Source organism: Phyllobates terribilis, unplaced genomic scaffold (genome assembly GCF_046119375.1).
Source record: "Phyllobates terribilis strain yellow unplaced genomic scaffold, ASM4611937v1 Scaffold_7__3_contigs__length_470593459, whole genome shotgun sequence".
In the NCBI taxonomy this organism is placed as follows: domain Eukaryota; kingdom Metazoa; phylum Chordata; class Amphibia; order Anura; family Dendrobatidae; genus Phyllobates; species Phyllobates terribilis.
In genome coordinates, this window is record NW_027362767.1 from 186,771,320 (window position 1) to 186,796,466 (window position 25,147).

The following is a 25,147-nucleotide window of genomic DNA, read 5'->3' on the forward strand; positions in this document are numbered from 1 at the left end:
CTCCTCTCCCCGGTCGCCCCCCTCTCGTCTCCTCTCCTCTCCCCGGCCGCCCCCCTCTCGTCTCCTCTCCCCGGCCGCCCCCGTCTCCTCTCCTCTCCCCGGTCGCCCCCCTCTCGTCTCCTCTCCCCGGTCGCCCCCCTCTCGTCTCCTCTCCCCGGCCGCCCCCCTCTCGTCTCCTCTCCCCGGCCGCCCCCCTCTCGTCTCCTCTCCCCGGTCGCCCCCCTCTCGTCTCCCCTCCCCGGTCGCCCCCCTCTCGTCTCCTCTCCCCGGCCGCCCCCGTCTCCTCTCCTCTCCCCGGTCGCCCCCGTCTCCTCTCCTCTCCCCGGCCGCCCCCGTCTCCTCTCCTCTCCCCTCTCGTCTCCTCTCTCCGGTCACCCCCCTCTCGTCTCCTCTCCCCGGCAGGCCCCGTCTTCTCTCCTGGGCTTCCTGCAGTCAGCGGAGCAGTGCAGGAGGCCCCGCCTTTTCCGGTGACATCATCACGGGCGGCAGCAGTGCACGGTGTCGCTCGCGTTACTCCCGTTCTGAGTCTCGTGTGTGCCGTCACATGATTTGTTCCATGTAGAGCAGTGGATTTTCCTCATAGCTGGGGAGAGTCACCGCTGCCTGTTCTCCTTTAACCCTATAGAGATGTACCGACCACGAGGATAGAGATGAACTTTGCAGAGCTGACATCTGACCTCGCAGCCTCTCTGGTCACCTCTGACCTCGCAGCCTCTCTGGTCACCTCTGGCCTCGCAGCCTCTCTGGTCACCTCTGACCTCGCAGCCTCTCTGGTCTCCTCTGACCTCGCAGCTTCTCTGGTCACCTCTGGCCTCGCAGCCTCTCTGGTCACCTCTGACCTCGCAGCCTCTCTGGTCTCCTCTGACCTCGCAGCCTCTCTGGTCACCTCTGACCTCGCAGCTTCTCTGGTCACCTCTGACCTCGCAGCCTCTCTGGTCACCTCTGACCTCGCAGCCTCTCTGGTCACCTCTGACCTCGCAGCTTCTCTGGTCACCTCTGGCCTCGCAGCTTCTCTGGTCACCTCTGACCTCGCAGCTTCTCTGGTCTCCTCTGACCTCGCAGCCTCTCTGGTCTCCTCTGACCTCGCAGCCTCTCTGGTCACATCTGACCTCGCAGCCTCTCTGGTCTCCTCTGACCTCGCAGCCTCTCTGGTCTCCTCTGACCTCGCAGCCTCTCTGGTCTCCTCTGACCTCGCAGCCTCTCTGGTCTCCTCTGACCTCGCAGCCTCTCTGGTCACCTCTGACCTCGCAGCCTCTCTGGTCTCCTCTGACCTCGCAGCCTCTCTGGTCTCCTCTGACCTCGCAGCCTCTCTGGTCTCCTCTGACCTCGCAGCCTCTCTGGTCTCCTCTGACCTCGCAGCCTCTCTGGTCTCCTCTGACCTCTCAGCCTCTCTGGTCACCTCTGACCTTGCAGCCTCTCTGGTCACCTCTGACCTTGCAGCCTCCCTGGTCACCTCTGACCTCGCAGCCTCCCTGGTCTCCTCTGACCTCGCAGCCTCCCTGGTCTCCTCTGACCTCGCAGCCTCCCTGGTCTCCTCTGACCTCGCAGCCTCTCTGGTCACCTCTGACCTCGCAGCCTCTCTGGTCTCCTCTGACCTCGCAGCCTCTCTGGTCTCCTCTGACCTCGCAGCCTCCCTGGTCTCCTCTGACCTCGTAGCCTCTCTGGTCTCCTCTGACCTCGCAGCCTCTCTGGTCACCTCTGACCTCGCAGCCTCTCTGGTCACCTCTGACCTCGCAGCCTCTCTGGTCTCCTCTGACCTCGCAGCCTCTCTGGTCTCCTCTGACCTCGCAGCCTCTCTGGTCTCCTCTGACCTCGCAGCCTCTCTGGTCTCCTCTGACCCCGGTGTCACCGCTGGGATTGAAGGCTTCTCATGGAGTTGGGGGGCAGTCCTGTGCCTTCGGTTCCTGTTGTTCTTACAGAAGCTGCTTTTTCACAAACATACAGGTAACAAGTAGAATCAATTCTGAGGTGTTGGATGTGGGGCGATCGGTGGAGCACGGCTTCCATACTCGTCCTCTCAGTGCAGTAATAGCAAAGTGGTGAACCCCTGACATTACTCGTCTGGGGTCGTAGGGTTCACCGGTCTCGTCCGGGTTGCGGGGCTTGTCTGGGGTTGCGGGGCTTGTCTGGGTTCGCCGGTCTCGTCCGAGGTCGCAGGTCTCGTCAGGGGTCGCGGGGCTCATCCGGGTTCATCGGTCTCGTCAGGGGTCGCGGGTCTCCTCCGGGTTCGCTGGTCTCGTCCGGAGTTGCGGGGCTTGTCTGGGGTTATGGGGCTCGTCTGAGTTGGCCGGTGTCGTCCGAGGTCACAGGGGTTGTGGGGCTCGTCTGGGGTCGTGGGGCTCGTCTGGGGTCGCGGGGCTCGTCCGAGGTCGCGGGACTCATCTGGGTTCGCCGGGCTCGTCCGAGGTCACAGGGGTCGCGGGACTCATCTGGGTTCGTCGGGCTCGTCCGAGTTCACAGGGGTCGCGGGGCTCGTCCGGGGTCACAGGGGTTGCGGGGCTCGTCCGGGGTTGCGGGGCTCGTCCGGGGTCGCCGGGCTCGTCAGGGGTAGCGGGGCTCATCCGGGTTCACTGGTCTCGTCAGGGTTCGCCTGTCTCATCCGGGGTTGCAGGGCTCGTCCGTGTTCGCCGGTCTCGTCCGAGGTGACAGGGGTCGCGGGGCTCGTCTGGGGTCGCCGGGCTCGTTCAAGGTCACAGGGGTCGCGTGGCTCGTCCGGGGTCGCCGGGCTCGTCCAGTTTTGAGACCTTGTCAGTACAGTAAGTTGTTCGCTTGTAGGATGCAGACTCCTCTCCTCCTGCGTTGTTCTCCCACGTGAGCGCTGCAGCTGATCACCGGCAGCTATACACTTTCTGCGTTCTCTTCCCTCTGACAAGCAGATGTAGTGAAAGCACAAAATAGATTTACACAATCCAGCCAGCAGTTTTAAGTGACAGCAATCTGTGTGGATTTGCCTGTCGATGGTCGTTTGTTGGCTATATTATTTGTTTGTTTTTTTTTATGAAAATTAATACAACTTTATATTTTTGCACAATTTTTATTTCTTTCAAAGTTAAATATGAAAAAATTAAAACATATGTTACGTGCACGCCGCTAGGTTCAGATAGAGGCGAGACAGGTTACATGAATTCTTTAGAATCCTGGGGAAACCGTTACTCAGGGCGACCATAGACCATGTGCTGCAGCTTCTCTCAGGCACACAGGTGTATTGACCCTCAGGCACAGACACCTAGTTGCTTCACTTGCTGACCAGACACACCTGAAAAGAGTCCTCATAAACGGTAGAACAGTAGCATTTAATAAGAAGCCGCACAGCCAGTGCAAGTTAAGTCTTATGAGCAACAGGCACCAGTGACAAACAGTACAGTTTCCTTAGCAGCACAGCAGTTCACAGTCTTCCCAGTAGTACAGGACAGCACAGTTCTAATGCAAAGGCACATTAATGAACACCGCATTCTTTACAGCACAGTGAGATGGAGGAGGGGGAGAAGGTTTGCTGAAGGAGATGATCCCTGTGACTTCCAGTCCTTATCTTTCTGCCTGACAATACTCTGCACTGCTAGTTCAGGAACTCTACCTGACCTGTGCTTAGCTTCACTCCTGACTTGGATCCTTTTCACTTGCAGGGGCGCTTCTGTGAGATACAGAACACACACACCACCTTTCTCTTGGGCTCCAGCCCGACAGTAAACAACTTCCCCACAATCCCCCTGGGGCTCTGTCAAAACACTCCCCTTCTCCTGTGACTGTGTTAACCCCTCTAGTTACTGGATTCTTCTGGAGCACAACACTTCCTGTCTCCTGTGCTTGTGTTACTTCTAATAGTTGCTGAATGCTTTTAAAGTAACAGCACTACTTCTGCCTGTCACACTCTGCAACAGCACTACTTCTGCATGTCACACTCTGCAACAGCACTACTTCTGCATGTCACACTCTGCAACAGCACTACTTCTGCCTGTCACACTCTGCAACAGCACTACTTCTGCCTGTCACACTCTGCAACAGCACTACTTCTGCCTGTCACACTCTGCAACAGCACTACTTCTGCATGTCACACTCTGCAACAGCACTACTTCTGCATGTCACACTCTGCAACAGCACTACTTCTGCATGTCACACTCTGCAACAGCACTACTTCTGCATGTCACACTCTGCAACAGCACTACTTCTGCATGTCACACTCTGCAACAGCACTACTTCTGCATGTCACACTCTGCAACAGCACTACTTCTGCATGTCACACTCTGCAACAGCACTACTTCTGCATGTCACACTCTGCAACAGCACTACTTCTGCATGTCACACTCTGCAACAGCACTACTTCTGCATGTCACACTCTGCAACAGCACTACTTCTGCCTGTCACCTCTGCAACAGCACTACTTCTGCCTGTCACCTCGGCAACAGCACTACTTCTGCCTGTCACACTCTGCAACAGCACTACTTCTGCCTGTCACACTCTGCAACAGCACTACTTCTGCCTGTCACATATGTTCCATATTTTACAATTTCAGATATTAAGGGCTACATACATTTTGCTATCTGGCCTTACGATAGTTGCAGATGCAGGCAGTGACCACTAGCGTCACACTTATCCTGACGGGTGTCAGAGGGCAGCATCATTTACTGACGTTGGATGTCAGAGAGCAGCACCATTTACTCCCAGATGTGGAGGTCACGTACATGCCTCAGTGTGACACTTGTAGAGATGTGGAGGTCATGTGAGTGCCTCATAGGGTGACATCATACTTTGTACAGGTGAGAGTGTGGGCCCATCATACTGTGTGTAGGGGGGAGTGTGGGCCCGTCATACTGTGTGTAGGGGAGAGTGTGGGCCCGTCATACTGTGTGTAGGGGAGAGTGTGGGCCCGTCATACTGTGTGTAGGGGAGAGTGTGGGCCCGTCATACTGTGTGTAGGGGAGAGTGTGGGCCCGTCATACTGTGTGTAGGGGAGAGTGTGGGCCCGTCATACTGTGTGTAGGGGAGAGTGTGGGCCCGTCATACTGTGTGTAGGGGAGAGTGTGGGCCCGTCATACTGTGTGTAGGGGAGAGTGTGGGCCCGTCATACTGTGGTGGGCATTATTATGTGGGGGCACAGTGGTGGGCATTATTATGTGGGGGCACAGTGGTGGCATTATGTGGGGGCACAGTGGTGGCATTATTATGTGGGGGCACAGTGGTGGGCATTATTATGTGGGGGCACAGTGGTGGGTATTATTATGTGGGGGCACAGTGGTGGGCATTATAATGTGGGGGCACAGTGGTGGGCATTATAATGTGGGGGCACAGTGGTGGGCATTATAATGTGGGGGCACAGTGGTGGGCATTATAATGTGGGGGCACAGTGGTGGGCATTATAATGTGGGGGCACAGTGGTGGGCATTATAATGTGGGGGCACAGTGGTGGACATTATAATGTGGGGGCACAGTGGTGGACATTATTATGTGGGGGCACAGTGGTGGGCATTATTATGTGGGGGCACAGTGGTGGGCATTATTATGTGGGGGCACAGTGGTGGGCATTATTATGTGGGGGCACAGTGGTGGCATTATTATGTGGGGGCACAGTGGTGGGCATTATTATGTGGGGGCACAGTGGTGGGCATTATTATGTGGGGGCACAGTGGTGGGCATTATTATGTGGGGGCACAGTGGTGGCATTATTATGTGGGGGCACAGTGGTGGGCATTATTATGTGGGGCAGTAAGAGGAGCACTGGTTTTGTACCACACAGCAGGTGCAGTAATAGGGAGGGACATATATGGCAGCAGCGGCTCAGTATTGGGGTGACAGCAGGATGAGGAGTTTGTGCAGGTTGGGAATAGATGGAGACGGTGCAGGAAATGTGAGAAGTCAGGTGTGTTTGCTATAATCTCTGCAGACGAGACCTGGCTGGGGAAGTCGTCATGTCCATCTAAGCAAAATGGAAAAGACGGGAAAGTGACCTCATCTCCTGAGGTTCTCCTGTAGCCACTATTGGGGTGCACCCCCCAGCTTCCCCCTGTCTGCTAGTATTGGTTATTTTCTTAGTTCTCAGTCATTTCTCTCTTTTATTACAGAGAGTATTTGGAGAAGGCAGACATTCTAGATGGTCGTTATTGTGCACAGAAATTTCTTGATGGTATGGTCGCTCTTCCAGTTCTTGAAGAAAAACTTAGTGAATCTGTACAAGAAAATCTCTTGAACAATGTAGCCCCTGGAAGCACCTGCATTAAAACTTTAATAACTGTAAGTATCAGTTTCCAATATAAAAAAAAAAAAAAACGGTGAAAACAAAAACATTGTGTTTTTTTTTTTTTCATTACATCGAAACTATTCTTTGTTTACCCCATTATAAGTTTCCCTTAAACTGATGGCTATAGAGACTAACTGAAAAGCATTGGCAGAATGTAATGGTGCACAAGTTAACATTAACTACTTGCAGACCCCCCTTAAGACCACCTAGATGGTCCACATTTGACTCTGCAATGATGTTCTAAAATGTCATTACAGTGTAAGAATCTCAACTAGATTGTGCAGAAGCAGGGAGGCGGCTGCCATACACAGCCAGACTCCTCATAGAAAAAGCAGAAATGGTTGTAATAATTAGGGTATGTGTGCACGTTCAGTATTTGATTGCAGAAATTTCTGCAAGGTTTCGTCTCCGCTACAGAAATTGACATTCTTCGGGTGAGTTTACGCAGCATCAGAAACTAGCACAGTGGGCGTGGGATTTCTTATAAATGAAAGAAAATGAAGAATTAAATTTCAAAAATTGCATGGCCCCTTTGTCATTTTCATAACCAGCAGAGGGATAGCAGACTGCTGGAGGCTGATATTACTAGCCAGGGAAGGGGACATTAGCCAAAGATGTTCCATGGCTATTAATAACAACTCACAGCTGTTTGCTTATCCCTTACTGTCTAGATTACAGGGGGCCCCCAGAAAATAATTGACGTAAGGACTCCTATAAAATTTAACCAGCAAAGGCTAGGCAGACAGCTGTGGGCTGATATTGATAGCCAGGGAAGGGGCCGTGGATCCTGGCCTCCTCTGAGGCTAATAGTATCAGCTCTCAGCCGCCCCAGAAATGATGCATCCATAAAATACGCCAAATCTGTGTCGCTTAGCATCGGCTCTTCCCACTTGCCCTGGTGTGGTGGCGAGTGGGGTAATATAGTTGGGGTTCATGTCAGCCTTGTATTGGCAGCTGACATGAAGCCCAGGTTAGTAATGGAGAGGCTTCTATTACTAACCCCGTAGTAAAGTTTTTGAAAGACACGGCCAGAATAAAGTCTTTTATGTGAAATAAAATTTCACACATTTTTAATAATTTTTAGGAATAAAAAACACTATATACTCACATAACGCCCATTCGCTGAAGCCATTGTCACTTGTAAAAAAAAAAAAAAAAAAAAAAACAACCATATCCCTGACCTGTCTGCCATGATGACATAATCCAGAGTGTCCCACGACGATCCGGGTCACTTCTACAGCAGTTACTCCAGCAATCACTGGTGTCACTGTTGTAGAGGACAACACTGTATACACTGACAGGAGTATTATCACTCCTGTCAGTGTATAGCGCTGAGCTGCTGGGACTGAGGTCACTGTTGTTCAATCATCTGATGATCAGCTGAGAGCTCCGGTGACCTCACTTACTCCAGCAGTGTTGCGTGATTGAACTCCAGTGACCTCTGTTCTGGCAGTGCAGTGCTATACACTGCCGGAAGCAATCGTGCTGCTGTCATTGTATAGAGTGCTGCCGGGTGATCGGATCGCCGTGGGACACTCGTGTTATGAAGTCCCATCTTATTTTCAGTTTGTGTCATTAGTTTCTCCAGATTTTTCAACGGATCCTTAATATCATTCTGAGTTGCAGGATTATCCTTGCTGGCCATGGAGAAAACATCTGCAGCCTTCCTTAATCGGGCTCGATTATCAGGATTGAAAAAGTCCTCCTCCGCACTCACTCGCTTCGGAAAGAGGGGGTATTCATCTCAAATACTAAATGGGGTTGAAACGAAAGCGAATATTAAAACTAGAGAGGAATATTTGACACAGGATACAATGCAAAATAATATTAAACTCTCAAAAAATACTTTCATTTTCTCCACAAACTATAGCACAGGTTATCACCAGATAATAGATATTGTCAGGAGGACTTTACCTATTTTGTGTACGGATTAAAATGTGAGGAATATCTTGGAAGGAGGTTGTAAATTTGTGGCTAAAAGGGAAACCACTATAGGCAATATGGTGTCTCCCAACGATCACACAACACTGGGGCAGTAGCAACTACTATCTGGCTCTCTGAAAGGCTCGTACAGATGTGGAGAAAAAACATGCGGCTTATGTCCTTACTAGATGGAGGCCCGATGCTATCGGGAGGGCGGTAATGTCACGCCGCTCTGCTCTGCCTGCTCACGCCGCTCTGCTCTGCCTGCTCATGCCATGCCGCCCTGCCTGCTCACGCCGCTCTGCTCTGCCTGCTCACGCCGCTCTGCTCTGCCTGCTCACGCCGCTCTGCTCTGCCTGCTCACGCCGCTCTGCTCTGCCTGCTCATGCCATGCCGCCCTGCCTGCTCACGCCGCTGTGCTCTGCCTGCTCACGCCGCTGTGCTCTGCCTGCTCACGCCGCTGTGCTCTGCCTGCTCACGCCGCTGTGCTCTGCCTGCTCACGCCGCTGTGCTCTGCCTGCTCACGCCGCTGTGCTCTGCCTGCTCATGCCATGCCGCCCTGCCTGCTCACGCCGCTGTGCTCTGCCTGCTCACGCCGCTGTGCTCTGCCTGCTCACGCCGCTGTGCTCTGCCTGCTCACGCCGCTCTGCTCTGCCTGCTCACGCCGCTCTGCTCTGCCTGCTCTCGCCGCTCTGCTCTGCCTGCTCATGCCATGCTGCCCTGCCTGCTCACGCCGCTCTGCTCTGCCTGCTCATGCTGCTGTGCTCTGCCTGCTCATGCCGCTCTGCTGTGCTCTGCCATGCCGCCCTGCGTGCTGACGCTGCTTGACTCCGCTCTGCTCCTTTTCCCTGTTCCTGTATCCCGTCTTCTCAGACCAGTCATTCAGTATAATGAGGCCATGTTGTATCAGGATCTGGTGCGTCAGTAAGGTCGGCATTATACAGGTGCAGAGCGGAGTTTGTCATTTGGTTCAGTGGGAATCCTCCTGTCTCATAGATCTTACAGTACAGAGGTTGTCTGCTGCAATTCTGCCTGAGGAATCCCTGACCATAGCTTTAGTTTAACATGGATGATACTGATGAAATAGGGGAGTTCCAAAGGGTGAAAGTTTTATTTCCATCTCTGCCTTCCTGATGGCAGTATATAGGAATAAGTGTTGTCTATACAGTATAGGAAGAGCTGACAAACACCGCAATCATAGGATCGCCATTAGGGAGCAGGGGCTGCTGGTCCTCGCAGACCCCATCAGCTCTGCTGTTCAAGTAGGAGTCTGACAAAACTGAAATGTGAATGGCCCCATAGACTATAATGGGTCTGTGTTCTATCAGGGTGTCTGCTACAGTAATGTCCACGACAGGCGCCATCACCAATCCTGACAGCAGGGTGTCTGCTACAGTAATGTCCAGGACAGGCGCCATCACCAATCCTGACAGCAGGGTGTCTGCTACAGTAATGTCCAGGACAGGCGCCATCACCAATCCTGACAGCAGGGTGTCGGCTACAGTAATGTCCACGACAGGCGCCATCACCAATCCTGACAGCAGGGTGTCTGCTACAGTAATGTCCAGGACAGGCGCCATCACCAATCCTGACAGCAGGGTGTCTGCTACAGTAATGTCCACGACAGGCGCCATCACCAATCCTGACAGCAGGGTGTCTGCTACAGTAATGTCCACGACAGGCGCCATCACCAATCCTGACAGCAGGGTGTCTGCTACAGTAATGTCCACGACAGGCGCCATCACCAATCCTGACAGCAGGGTGTCTGCTACAGTAATGTCCACGACAGGCGCCATCACCAATCCTGACAGCAGGGTGTCTGCTACAGTAATGTCCAGGACAGGCGCCATCACCAATCCTGACAGCAGGGTGTCTGCTACAGTAATGTCCACGACAGGCGCCATCACCAATCCTGACAGCAGGGTGTCTGCTACAGTAATGTCCACGACAGGCGCCATCACCAATCCTGACAGCAGGGTGTCTGCTACAGTAATGTCCACGACAGGCACCATCACCAATCCTGACAGCAGGGTGTCTGCTACAGTAATGTCCACGACAGGCACCATCACCAATCCTGACAGCAGGGTGTCTGCTACAGTAATGTCCAGGACAGGCACCATCACCAATCCTGACAGCAGGGTGTCTGCTACAGTAATGTCCAGGACAGGCGCCATCACCAATCCTGACAGCAGGGTGTCTGCTACAGTAATGTCCAGGACAGGCGCCATCACCAATCCTGACAGCAGGGTGTCTGCTACAGTAATGTCCATGACAGGCGCCATCACCAATCCTGACAGCAGGGTGTCTGCTACAGTAATGTCCACGACAGGCGCCATCACCAATCCTGACAGCAGGGTGTCTGCTACAGTAATGTCCACGACAGGCGCCATCACCAATCCTGACAGCAGGGTGTCTGCTACAGTAATGTCCACGACAGGCGCCATCACCAATCCTGACAGCAGGGTGTCTGCTACAGTAATGTCCAGCACAGGCGCCATCACCAATTCTGACAGCAGGGTGTCTGCTACAGTAATGTCCAGGACAGGCGCCATCACCAATCCTGACAGCAGGGTGTCTGCTACAGTAATGTCCAGTACAGGCGCCATCACCAATCCTGACAGCAGGGTGTCTGCTACAGTAATGTCCAGGACAGGCGCCATCACCAATCCTGACAGCAGGGTGTCTGCTACAGTAATGTCCAGGACAGGCGCCATCACCAATCCTGACAGCAGGGTGTCTGCTACAGTAATGTCCAGGACAGGCGCCATCACCAATCCTGACAGCAGGGTGTCTGCTACAGTAATATCCAGTACAGGCGCCATCACCAATCCTGACAGCAGGGTGTCTGCTACAGTAATGTCCACGACAGGCGCCATCACCAATCCTGACAGCAGGGTGTCTGCTACAGTAATGTCCACGACAGGCGCCATCACCAATCCTGACAGCAGGGTGTCTGCTACAGTAATGTCCACGACAGGCGCCATCACCAATCCTGACAGCAGGGTGTCTGCTACAGTAATGTGCACGACAGGCGCCATCACCAATCCTGACAGCAGGGTGTCTGCTACAGTAATGTCCACGACAGGCGCCATCACCAATCCTGACAGCAGGGTGTCTGCTACAGTAATGTCCACGACAGGCGCCATCACCAATCCTGACAGCAGGGTGTCTGCTACAGTAATGTCCACGACAGGCGCCATCACCAATCCTGACAGCAGGGTGTCTGCTACAGTAATGTCCACAACAGGCGCCATCACCAATCCTGACAGCAGGGTATCGGCTACCGTAATGTCCAGAACAGGCACCATCACCAATCCTGACAGCAGGGTGTCTGCTACAGTAATGTCCAGGACAGGCACCATCACCAATACTGACAGCAGGGTGTCTGCTACAGTAATGTCCAGGACAGGCGCCATCACCAATCCTGACAGCAGGGTGTCGGCTACAGTAATGTCCACGACAGGCGCCATCACCAATCCTGACAGCAGGGTGTCTGCTACAGTAATGTCCACGACAGGCGCCATCACCAATCCTGACAGCAGAGTGTCTGCTACAGTAATGTCCAGGACAGGCGCCATCACCAATCCTGACAGCAGGGTATCTGCTACAGTAATGTCCACGACAGGCGCCATCACCAATCCTGACAGCAGAGTGTCTGCTACAGTAATGTCCAGGACAGGCGCCATCACCAATCCTGACAGCAGAGTGTCTGCTACAGTAATGTCCAGGACAGGCGCCATCACCAATCCTGACAGCAGGGTGTCTGCTACAGTAATGTCCAGGACAGGCGCCATCACCAATCCTGACAGCAGGGTGTCTGCTACAGTAATGTCCAGGACAGGCGCCATCACCAATCCTGACAGCAGGGTGTCTGCTACAGTAATGTCCACGACAGGCGCCATCACCAATCCTGACAGCAGGGTGTCTGCTACAGTAATGTCCACGACAGGCGCCATCACCAATCCTGACAGCAGAGTGTCTGCTACAGTAATGTCCACGACAGGCGCCATCACCAATCCTGACAGCAGGGTGTCTGCTACAGTAATGTCCACGACAGGCGCCATCACCAATCCTGACAGCAGGGTGTCGGCTGCAGTAATGTCCACGACAGGCGCCATCACCAATCCTGACAGCAGGGTGTCTGCTACAGTAATGTCCACGACAGGCGCCATCACCAATCCTGACAGCAGGGTGTCTGCTACAGTAATGTCCACGACAGGCGCCATCACCAATCCTGACAGCAGGGTGTCTGCTACAGTAATGTCCACGACAGGCGCCATCACCAATCCTGACAGCAGAGTGTCTGCTACAGTAATGTCCAGGACAGGCGCCATCACCAATCCTGACAGCAGGGTATCTGCTACAGTAATGTCCACGACAGGCGCCATCACCAATCCTGACAGCAGAGTGTCTGCTACAGTAATGTCCAGGACAGGCGCCATCACCAATCCTGACAGCAGGGTGTCTGCTACAGTAATGTCCACGACAGGCGCCATCACCAATCCTGACAGCAGGGTGTCTGCTACAGTAATGTCCACGACAGGCGCCATCACCAATCCTGACAGCAGGGTGTCTGCTACAGTAATGTCCAGGACAGGCGCCATCACCAATCCTGACAGCAGGGTATCTGCTACAGTAATGTCCACGACAGGCGCCATCACCAATCCTGACAGCAGAGTGTCTGCTACAGTAATGTCCAGGACAAGCGCCATCACCAATCCTGACAGCAGGGTGTCTGCTACAGTAATGTCCAGGACAGGCGCCATCACCAATCCTGACAGCAGGGTGTCTGCTACAGTAATGTCCAGGACAGGCGCCATCACCAATCCTGACAGCAGGGTGTCTGCTACAGTAATGTCCAGGACAGGCGCCATCACCAATCATGACAGCAGGGTGTCTGCTACAGTAATGTCCACGACAGGCGCCATCACCAATCCTGACAGCAGGGTGTCGGCTACAGTAATGTCCAGGACAGGCGCCATCACCAATCCTGACAGCAGGGTGTCTGCTACAGTAATGTCCAGGACAGGCGCCATCACCAATCCTGACAGCAGGGTGTCTGCTACAGTAATGTCCACGACAGGCGCCATCACCAATCCTGACAGCAGGGTGTCTGCTACAGTAATGTCCACGACAGGCGCCATCACCAATCCTGACAGCAGGGTGTCTGCTACAGTAATGTCCACGACAGGCGCCATCACCAATCCTGACAGCAGGGTGTCTGCTACAGTAATGTCCACGACAGGCGCCATCACCAATCCTGACAGCAGGGTGTCTGCTACAGTAATGTCCACGACAGGCGCCATCACCAATCCTGACAGCAGGGTGTCTGCTACAGTAATGTCCACGACAGGCGCCATCACCAATCCTGACAGCAGGGTGTCGGCTACAGTAATGTCCACGACAGGCACCATCACCAATCCTGACAGCAGGGTGTCGGCTACAGTAATGTCCACGACAGGCGCCATCACCAATCCTGACAGCAGGGTGTCTGCTACAGTAATGTCCAGGACAGGCACCATCACCAATCCTGACAGCAGGGTGTCTGCTACAGTAATGACCACGACAGGCGCCATCACCAATCCTGACAGCAGGGTGTCGGCTACAGTAATGTCCACGACAGCGCCATCACCAATCCTGACAGCAGGGTGTCTGCTACAGTAATGTCCACGACAGGCGCCATCACCAATCCTGACAGCAGGGTGTCTGCTACAGTAATGTCCACGACAGGCGCCATCACCAATCCTGACAGCAGGGTGTCTGCTACAGTTATGTCCACGACAGGCGCCATCACCAATCCTGACAGCAGGGTGTCGGCTACAGTAATGTCCACGACAGGCGCCATCACCAATCCTGACAGCAGGGTGTCTGCTACAGTAATGTCCAGGACAGGCGCCATCACCAATCCTGACAGCAGGGTGTCGGCTACAGTAATGTCCACGACAGCGCCATCACCAATCCTGACAGCAGGGTGTCTGCTACAGTAATGTCCACGACAGGCGCCATCACCAATCCTGACAGCAGGGTGTCTGCTACAGTAATGTCCATGACAGGCGCCATCACCAATCCTGACAGCAGGGTGTCTGCTACAGTAATGACCACGACAGGCGCCATCACCAATACTGACAGCAGGGTGTCTGCTACAGTAATGTCCACGACAGGCGCCATCACCAATCTTGACAGCAGGGTGTCTGCTACAGTAATGACCACGACAGGCGCCATCACCAATCCTGACAGCAGAGTGTCTGCTACAGTAATGACCACGACAGGCGCCATCACCAATCTTGACAGCAGGGTGTCTGCTACAGTAATGACCACGACAGGCGCCATCACCAATCCTGACAGCAGGGTGTCTGCTACAGTAATGACCACGACAGGCGCCATCACCAATCTTGACAGCAGGGTGTCTGCTACAGTAATGTCCACGACAGGCGCCATCACCAATCCTGACAGCAGGGTGTCGGCTACAGTAATGTCCACGACAGGCGCCATCACCAATCCTGACAGCAGGGTCTCTGCTACAGTAATGTCCAGGACAGGCGCCATCACCAATCCTGACAGCAGAGTGTCTGCTACAGTAATGTCCACGACAGGCGCCATCACCAATCCTGACAGCAGGGTATCGGCTAAAGTAATGTCCAGGACAGGCGCCATCACCAATCCTGACAGCAGGGTGTCTGCTACAGTAATGTCCAGGACAGGCGCCATCACCAATCCTGACAGCAGGGTGTCGGCTACAGTAATGTCCATGACAGGCGCCATCACCAATCCTGACAGCAGGGTGTCTGCTACAGTAATGACCACGACAGGCGCCATCACCAATCCTGACAGCAGGGTGTCGGCTACAGTAATGTCCAGGACAGGCGCCATCACCAATACTGACAGCAGGGTGTCTGCTACAGTAATGTCCACGACAGGCGCCATCACCAATCCTGACATCAAGGTGTCGGCTACAGTAATGTCCACGACAGGCGCCATCACCAATCCTGACAGCAGGGTGTCTGCTACAGTAATGTCCACGACAAACGCCATCACCAATCCTGACAGCAGGGTGTCTGCTACAGTAATGTCCAGGACAGGCGCCATCACCAATCCTGACAGCAGAGTGTCTGCTACAGTAATGTCCACGACAGGCGCCATCACCAATCCTGACAGCAGGGTGTCTGCTACAGTAATGTCCACGACAGGCGCCATCACCAATCCTGACAGCAGGGTGTCTGCTACAGTAATGTCCACGACAGGCGCCATCACCAATCCTGACAGCAGAGTGTCTGCTACAGTAATGTCCACGACAGGCACCATCACCAATCCTGACAGCAGGGTGTCGGCTACAGTAATGTCCACGACAGGCACCATCACCAATCCTGACAGCAGGGTGTCGGCTACAGTAATGTCCACGACAGGCGCCATCACCAATCCTGACAGCAGGGTGTCTGCTACAGTAATGTCCAGGACAGGCACCATCACCAATCCTGACAGCAGGGTGTCTGCTACAGTAATGACCACGACAGGCGCCATCACCAATCCTGACAGCAGGGTGTCGGCTACAGTAATGTCCACGACAGCGCCATCACCAATCCTGACAGCAGGGTGTCTGCTACAGTAATGTCCACGACAGGCGCCATCACCAATCCTGACAGCAGGGTGTCTGCTACAGTAATGTCCACGACAGGCGCCATCACCAATCCTGACAGCAGGGTGTCTGCTACAGTTATGTCCACGACAGGCGCCATCACCAATCCTGACAGCAGGGTGTCGGCTACAGTAATGTCCACGACAGGCGCCATCACCAATCCTGACAGCAGGGTGTCTGCTACAGTAATGTCCAGGACAGGCGCCATCACCAATCCTGACAGCAGGGTGTCGGCTACAGTAATGTCCACGACAGCGCCATCACCAATCCTGACAGCAGGGTGTCTGCAACAGTAATGTCCACGACAGGCGCCATCACCAATCCTGACAGCAGGGTGTCTGCTACAGTAATGTCCATGACAGGCGCCATCACCAATCCTGACAGCAGGGTGTCTGCTACAGTAATGACCACGACAGGCGCCATCACCAATCTTGACAGCAGGGTGTCTGCTACAGTAATGTCCAGGACAGGCGCCATCACCAATCCTGACAGCAGGGTGTCGGCTACAGTAATGTCCACGACAGGCGCCATCACCAATCCTGACAGCAGGGTGTCTGCTACAGTAATGTCCACGACAGGCGCCATCACCAATCCTGACAGCAGAGTGTCTGCTACAGTAATGTCCACGACAGGCGCCATCACCAATCCTGACAGCAGGGTATCGGCTAAAGTAATGTCCACGACAGGCGCCATCACCAATCCTGACAGCAGGGTGTCGGCTACAGTAATGTCCACGACAGGCGCCATCACCAATCCTGACAGCAGGGTGTCTGCTACAGTAATGTCCACGACAGGCGCCATCACCAATCCTGACAGCAGGGTGTCTGCTACAGTAATGTCCAGGACAGGCGCCATCACCAATCCTGACAGCAGGGTGTCTGCTACAGTAATGTCCAGGACAGGCGCCATCACCAATCCTGACAGCAGGGTGTCTGCTACAGTAATGTCCAGGACAGGCGCCATCACCAATCATGACAGCAGGGTGTCTGCTACAGTAATGTCCACGACAGGCGCCATCACCAATCCTGACAGCAGGGTGTCGGCTACAGTAATGTCCAGGACAGGCGCCATCACCAATCCTGACAGCAGGGTGTCTGCTACAGTAATGTCCAGGACAGGCGCCATCACCAATCCTGACAGCAGGGTGTCTGCTACAGTAATGTCCACGACAGGCGCCATCACCAATCCTGACAGCAGGGTGTCTGCTACAGTAATGTCCACGACAGGCGCCATCACCAATCCTGACAGCAGGGTGTCTGCTACAGTAATGTCCACGACAGGCGCCATCACCAATCCTGACAGCAGGGTGTCTGCTACAGTAATGTCCACGACAGGCGCCATCACCAATCCTGACAGCAGGGTGTCTGCTACAGTAATGTCCACGACAGGCGCCATCACCAATCCTGACAGCAGGGTGTCTGCTACAGTAATGTCCACGACAGGCGCCATCACCAATCCTGACAGCAGGGTGTCGGCTACAGTAATGTCCACGACAGGCACCATCACCAATCCTGACAGCAGGGTGTCGGCTACAGTAATGTCCACGACAGGCGCCATCACCAATCCTGACAGCAGGGTGTCTGCTACAGTAATGTCCAGGACAGGCACCATTACCAATCCTGACAGCAGGGTGTCTGCTACAGTAATGACCACGACAGGCGCCATCACCAATCCTGACAGCAGGGTGTCGGCTACAGTAATGTCCACGACAGCGCCATCACCAATCCTGACAGCAGGGTGTCTGCTACAGTAATGTCCACGACAGGCGCCATCACCAATCCTGACAGCAGGGTGTCTGCTACAGTAATGTCCACGACAGGCGCCATCACCAATCCTGACAGCAGGGTGTCTGCTACAGTTATGTCCACGACAGGCGCCATCACCAATCCTGACAGCAGGGTGTCGGCTACAGTAATGTCCACGACAGGCGCCATCACCAATCCTGACAGCAGGGTGTCTGCTACAGTAATGTCCAGGACAGGCGCCATCACCAATCCTGACAGCAGGGTGTCGGCTACAGTAATGTCCACGACAGCGCCATCACCAATCCTGACAGCAGGGTGTCTGCTACAGTAATGTCCACGACAGGCGCCATCACCAATCCTGACAGCAGGGTGTCTGCTACAGTAATGTCCATGACAGGCGCCATCACCAATCCTGACAGCAGGGTGTCTGCTACAGTAATGACCACGACAGGCGCCATCACCAATACTGACAGCAGGGTGTCTGCTACAGTAATGTCCACGACAGGCGCCATCACCAATCTTGACAGCAGGGTGTCTGCTACAGTAATGACCACGACAGGCGCCATCACCAATCCTGACAGCAGAGTGTCTGCTACAGTAATGACCACGACAGGCGCCATCACCAATCTTGACAGCAGGGTGTCTGCTACAGTAATGACCACGACAGGCGCCATCACCAATCCTGACAGCAGGGTGTCTGCTACAGTAATGACCACGACAGGCGCCATCACCAATCTTGACAGCAGGGTGTCTGCTACAGTAATGTCCACGACAGGCGCCATCACCAATCCTGACAGCAGGGTATCGGCTAAAGTAATGTCCAGGACAGGCGCCATCACCAATCCTGACAGCAGGGTCTCTGCTACAGTAATGTCCACGACAGGCGCCATCACCAATCCTGACAGCAGGGTATCGGCTAAAGTAATGTCCAGGACAGGCGCCATCACCAATCCTGACAGCAGGGTGTCTGCTACAGTAATGTCCAGGACAGGCGCCATCACCAATCCTGACAGCAGGGTGTCGGCTACAGTAATGTCCATGACAGGCGCCATCACCAATCCTGACAGCAGGGTGTCTGCTACAGTAATGACCACGACAGGCGCCATCACCAATCCTGACAGCAGGGTGTCGGCTACAGTAATGTCCAGGACAGGCGCCATCACCAATACTGACAGCAGGGTGTCTGCTACAGTAATGTCCACGACAGGCGCCATCACCAATCCTGACATCAAGGTGTCGGCTACAGTAATGTCCACGACAGGCGCCATCACCAATCCTGACAGCAGGGTGTCTGCTACAGTAATGTCCACGACAAACGCCATCACCAATCCTGACAGCAGGGTGTCTGCTACAGTAATGTCCAGGACAGGCGCCATCACCAATCCTGACAGCAGAGTGTCTGCTACAGTAATGTCCACGACAGGCGCCATCACCAATCCTGACAGCAGGGTGTCTGCTACAGTAATGTCCACGACAGGCGCCATCACCAATCCTGACAGCAGGGTGTCTGCTACAGTAATGTCCACGACAGGCGCCATCACCAATCCTGACAGCAGAGTGTCTGCTACAGTAATGTCCACGACAGGCACCATCACCAATCCTGACAGCAGGGTGTCGGCTACAGTAATGTCCACGACAGGCACCATCACCAATCCTGACAGCAGGGTGTCGGCTACAGTAATGTCCACGACAGGCGCCATCACCAATCCTGACAGCAGGGTGTCTGCTACAGTAATGTCCAGGACAGGCACCATCACCAATCCTGACAGCAGGGTGTCTGCTACAGTAATGACCACGACAGGCGCCATCACCAATCCTGACAGCAGGGTGTCGGCTACAGTAATGTCCACGACAGCGCCATCACCAATCCTGACAGCAGGGTGTCTGCTACAGTAATGTCCACGACAGGCGCCATCACCAATCCTGACAGCAGGGTGTCTGCTACAGTAATGTCCACGACAGGCGCCATCACCAATCCTGACAGCAGGGTGTCTGCTACAGTTATGTCCACGACAGGCGCCATCACCAATCCTGACAGCAGGGTGTCGGCTACAGTAATGTCCACGACAGGCGCCATCACCAATCCTGACAGCAGGGTGTCTGCTACAGTAATGTCCAGGACAGGCGCCATCACCAATCCTGACAGCAGGGTGTCGGCTACAGTAATGTCCACGACAGCGCCATCACCAATCCTGACAGCAGGGTGTCTGCAACAGTAATGTCCACGACAGGCGCCATCACCAATCCTGACAGCAGGGTGTCTGCTACAGTAATGTCCATGACAGGCGCCATCACCAATCCTGACAGCAGGGTGTCTGCTACAGTAATGACCACGACAGGCGCCATCACCAATCTTGACAGCAGGGTGTCTGCTACAGTAATGTCCAGGACAGGCGCCATCACCAATCCTGACAGCAGGGTGTCGGCTACAGTAATGTCCACGACAGGCGCCATCACCAATCCTGACAGCAGGGTGTCTGCTACAGTAATGTCCACGACAGGCGCCATCACCAATCCTGACAGCAGAGTGTCTGCTACAGTAATGTCCACGACAGGCGCCATCACCAATCCTGACAGCAGGGTATCGGCTAAAGTAATGTCCAGGACAGGCGCCATCACCAATCCTGACAGCAGGGTCTCTGCTACAGTAATGTCCAGGACAGGCGCCATCACCAATCCTGACAGCAGAGTGTCTGCTACAGTAATGTCCAGGACAGGCGCCATCACCAATCCTGACAGCAGGGTGTCTGCTACAGTAATGTCCAGGACAGGCGCCATCACCAATCCTGACAGCAGGGTGTCGGCTACAGTAATGTCCATGACAGGCGCCATCACCAATCCTGACAGCAGGGTGTCTGCTACAGTAATGACCACGACAGGCGCCATCACCAATCCTGACAGCAGGGTGTCGGCTACAGTAATGTCCAGGACAGGCGCCATCACCAATACTGACAGCAGGGTGTCTGCTACAGTAATGTCCACGACAGGCGCCATCACCAATCCTGACATCAAGGTGTCGGCTACAGTAATGTCCACGACAGGCGCCATCACCAATCCTGACAGCAGGGTGTCTGCTACAGTAATGTCCACGACAAACGCCATCACCAATCCTGACAGCAGGGTGTCTGCTACAGTAATGTCCAGGACAGGCGCCATCACCAATCCTGACAGCAGAGTGTCTGCTACAGTAATGTCCACGACAGGCGCCATCACCAATACTGACAGCAGGGTGTTTGTGTTACGGATCCAGGTGGTGGAACCTCTGTGCTGCGGTGCAAGGAGGGACCAGAGGGGTGTAGCTAGGTTTCAACTTGGACCAACCAAGATCGTATGGTGGCTCAATCGACTCTGTGACCAGGGAAGGACCGAGCAGAGGGACCAGGTGCTACTCTGGGACCGACCTTGTATGAGAGCAAATGACTCCCACAGGGACTGACCGGTACAGCAGATGAGCCCGGCAGGCAGGCTGACGGGTGATCTGGGCAGACGGACTGGCAGACACGGCAGGTAACAAGTAGGAGCCTCCAGGTAGGCTGGCTGGTGGGCACGGCAGGTGCTTCTAGGTAAGCGGGCTGACAGGCACGGCAGGTAACAGGCAGGTGCTTCCAGGTAAGCGGGCTGGCAGGCTCGGCAGGTAACGGGCAGGTGCTTCCAGGTAAGCAGGCATGCAGAGCCCATAGACAAGCTGGCGGGCTGGACTTGTAGTCAGGCTGGCGGGCTGGACTGGTAGACAGGCTAGCAGCGGGACCTGAGGGCTGAAGCAGAGTATAACACACAAAGCTACAACCTTGCACGGGCACCTCCATTTTGGAGGAGGTGCCTTTTATATGAGGGGTCCTCCGGCCATTGGCCGGGGACTCCTTTAGGACGGCGCGTGCAGCCCCTTTAAGAGGCAGGGAGCGCGCGCACGCTAAGCACAGTGCCCGGGATGCTGCGCGTGCCGGCAGCAACCGAGGCAGGAGCGCCGGAAGACGCCGGGCAGGGAGCGCGGCGGTAAGTGGGACGGAGTCTCTGCCTGTCAGGGGGCAGAGACGCCGATACTACAGTACCCCCCTTTACGCCCCCTCTTTTTTTAAGCCTGAAAGAAATTTTTTAAAGAGAAGCGGGGCGTGGATGTTCTCTCCCCTGGGCCGAACCCCTTCCAATCCACCAGAAAAAAAGGTTATTCCTCTTACCCTCTTCGTGGCCAGAATGTTCTCTACCTCATACACGTCCTCAGCGGAGACCGGAGCTGGGGAGGTACCTGGATTGTCGGAAAAATAATTAAGCACAACTGGTTTGAGGAGAGATACGTGGAAGGAGTTGGGAATCTGTAAGGTGGCCGGGAGTTTTAACTTGTAAGCTACTGGGTTCATTCGCTGGAGGACTTCAAATTGGATGATGAACCGTGGACCCAACTTATAGGAGGGTATTTTGAGATGAACATGTTTGGAGGAGAGCCAAACCTTGTCTCCCGGATGGAATTGAGGCGGATCCAGACGTCTCTTATCAGCATGTTTCTTCATCCGATCGGAGGATTGAAGAAGTTCGGACCTAGTGTCCTCCCAAATGGTAGAAAATTCGCTGACTAGAGACTTCGCGGCAGGGTTGTTCACAGCAGCGGAAACGGGAAACGGAATCCAGGGATGTTGACCGTAGACCACAAAGAACGGGGACTTGGAAGAAGATTCGCTCTCTTGGTTGTTGTAGGAGAACTCAGCCCATGGTAGGAGCTCCACCCAATCGGTATGGTGAGCGTTGACGAAGTGTCGGAGGTAGCTGGTTGATACGTATCTGATTGATATGTTTCACTTGGCCTTTGGACTGCGAATGATAAGCAGAGAAGAAATCCAGGTTGACATCCAGCAGTTTACACGTAGCTCTCCAGAAGCGCGAAGTGACCTGGACCCCTCGATCAGACACAATGTGGAGGGGTAGGCCATGGAGACGAAAGATGTGGTGGATGAAATCCTTAGCCAGCACAGATGCAGACGGGAGACCAGGCAGAGGGATGAAGTGGGCCATTTTAGAAAAGCGGTCAGCGACCACCCAAATGACCATACAACCGGCTGAAATGGGGAGGTCAGTAATAAAGTCCATAGCAATGTGTTGCCACTGGGCAGCAGGTACGGGAAAAGGCAGGAGACGGCCGGCTGGAAGATGTCTGGAAACTTTATTGCGAGCACAGGACGAACAGGCCGTGACGAAGTCTACCACATCCTAGTGCAGGGTAGGCCACCAGTAATGCCAGGTAATGAGCAGGAAGGTCTTCTTCTGGCCAGCATGGCCGGCTAGTTTGGATGAATGACCCCACTGAAGAACCTTCTTACGATCCGGAACCGCTACAAACGTCTTACCGGGTGGGAGACGAGAAAGGTCCAAGGGGGCCACATTCCTCACTTTGGAGGGATCGATGATATGCATACGCTCCTCCTCTTGATCGGACTACAGGAAGGACAAGGCGTCGGCTTTAACGTTCTTGTCCGCCGGGTGGTAATGTAGGGTAAAGTTGAAGCGGGCGAAGAACAAAGACCACCGGGCCTGACATGGATTGAGTCTTTGGGCATTCTGTAGATAAGCCAGGTTTTTGTGGTCAGTATAGATGACCACTGGGTGCAGAGTCCCCTCGAGCAGGTAACGCCACTCCTCCAGCGCCAATTTGATGGCTAGCAGTTCTCGGTCTCCTATGGAGTAGTTGCGCTCAGACGAGGAGATGAGCTTGGCGAAGAAGCCGCAGGTTACCATTCTCCCGGATGGAGATTTCTGGGTGAGCACCGCTCCGGCTCCGGAAGAGGAAGCATCAACCTCCAGAAAGAACTGTTTGTTGCTATCTGGATGGTGCAGTACAGGGGCGGAAGAGAAGGCTTGTTTTAAGGAAAGGAAGGCCTCCTCCGCTTCGGATGGCCATTCCTTAGGATTTGCTCCCTTTCGGGTGAGTGCAGAGATGGAAGCAGTCTGGGAAGAGAAATGTGGAATGAAGAGACAGTAATAGTTGGCGAAGCCCGGGAATCGCTGAATCGCCTTCAACCCCTCCGGACGGGGCCACTTTAAGACTGCAGAGACCTTCTCGGGGTCCATCCGTAGACCAGTCTTAGAGATAATATAGCCCAGGAACGGAAGGGAGATCTGCTCGAAGAGGCACTTCTCAAATTTTACATAAAGGTGATTCTGCCTGAGCCTAAGCAGGACCTGACGAACATCCCTCTGGTGTGTGGGAAGATCTGGAGAGAAGACCAAGATGTCGTCCAGGTACACCGCCACGCAAGAATATAAGAGGTCATGGAAGATGTCGTTAACTAATTCTTGGAAGACGGCGGGAGCATTACAGAGGCCGAAGGGCATCACACGGTATTCATAGTGACCGTCCCGGGTATTGAATGCCGTCTTCCACTCGTCTCCTTGGCTGATCCGGACCAAGTTATACGCCCCACGAACATCGAGCTTGGTGAAGATCTTCGCACCTTTAAGGCGGTCGAACAGCTCAGAGATGAGCGGCAGGGGGTATTTGTTTTTGATAGTGATTTGGTTGAGCCCTCTATAATCAATACATGGGCGTAGTGAAACGTCTTTCTTTTATACGAAAAAAAAATCTGGCTCCAGCCGGGGAGGAAGATTTCCGGATGAATCCCCTAGCCAGATTTTCTTCGATGTACTCCGACATGACCCGGGTTTCGACCAACGACAACGGGTAAATACGCCCACGGGGTGGTGTGGCACTGGGTATCAGGTCGATAGGGCAGTCATATGGCCTATGAGGTGGCAGTGTCTCTTCCTCCTTCTTGTCGAAGACATCAGCATAGGACCAGTAAGGTGCCGGTAGACCGGGTAAATTAGTCGGAGTAGATGGAGGTCGAGCCGGGCGAACCGGAACCAGGCAGGTCTTAAGGCAATCCTGCCCCCAACGGAGCACCTCACCGGATTGCCAGTTCAGAATGGGTTCATGTCTCTGTAGCCAGGGTAGACCTAGCAAAAGAGGGTGAGAGAGTCCGGAAATCACATGGAAGGAGATCCTGTCTGAGTGCAGCATTCCCACCTGCAGGGTTACGGGCTCTGTGACGAGCAAGATGGTAAACGGAAGGAGTCTTCCATCCACGGAAGCGACTGCCAATGGTTCAGCCAGAGATTTGGTAGGAATCTGATACTTCTTTACAAGGGACTAGGAAATGAGATTCCCAGCGTCTCTGGAGTCCAGGTGGGCGGTCTCAAAGAAGCTGTTCTCTCCACAGGAGATAGAGATGGACAAAGTCAAGAACGGAGAGGATTTACTCTTGCCCAGGACGACCTCTCCGAGCGGTCCTAGAAACTGGAGTTTCCCGGCTTCACCGGGCAGGAACGGATCAGGTGCTCCTTACTACCACAGTAGAAGCAGCTCCTCTCGGCTCGGCGTGTTTCTTGGTGAGACTTGACTATCTTGGTCTGGTCGATCTGCATAGGTTCGGGCGAGCGTGCCCGGGGAGTTGCTGATTGGGAAGCCAGTTTCTGGAAAACAGGAGCAAGACGAGGAAATCTTCTCTCCCGGGTAGACTCCTTAGCACGTTCTAGGAAGCGGATGTCAATCCGGGTTGCTAGTGACACCAGGTCATCCAGGGTGGTAGGAATGTCCCGGCCGGCTAACTCTTCCTTAATCCGACTGGA

General features: G+C 54.1%; 1 protein-coding gene across 1 annotated transcript in view; it reads left to right on the forward strand.

The window, feature by feature from the left end:
* The first annotated feature begins 1,699 nt into the window (after nucleotides 1-1,699).
* The window catches only part of TRMT12 (tRNA methyltransferase 12 homolog), a 169,207-nt gene continuing 145,759 nt past the window's right edge, over nucleotides 1,700-25,147 (forward strand). The window contains exons 1-2 of the mRNA XM_073639599.1: nucleotides 1,700-1,944; nucleotides 6,057-6,225. Of these exons, the coding sequence (XP_073495700.1) occupies nucleotides 1,871-1,944; nucleotides 6,057-6,225 (243 nt within the window). The 5' untranslated portion in view covers nucleotides 1,700-1,870. The remainder of the gene's footprint in view (nucleotides 1,945-6,056; nucleotides 6,226-25,147) is intronic.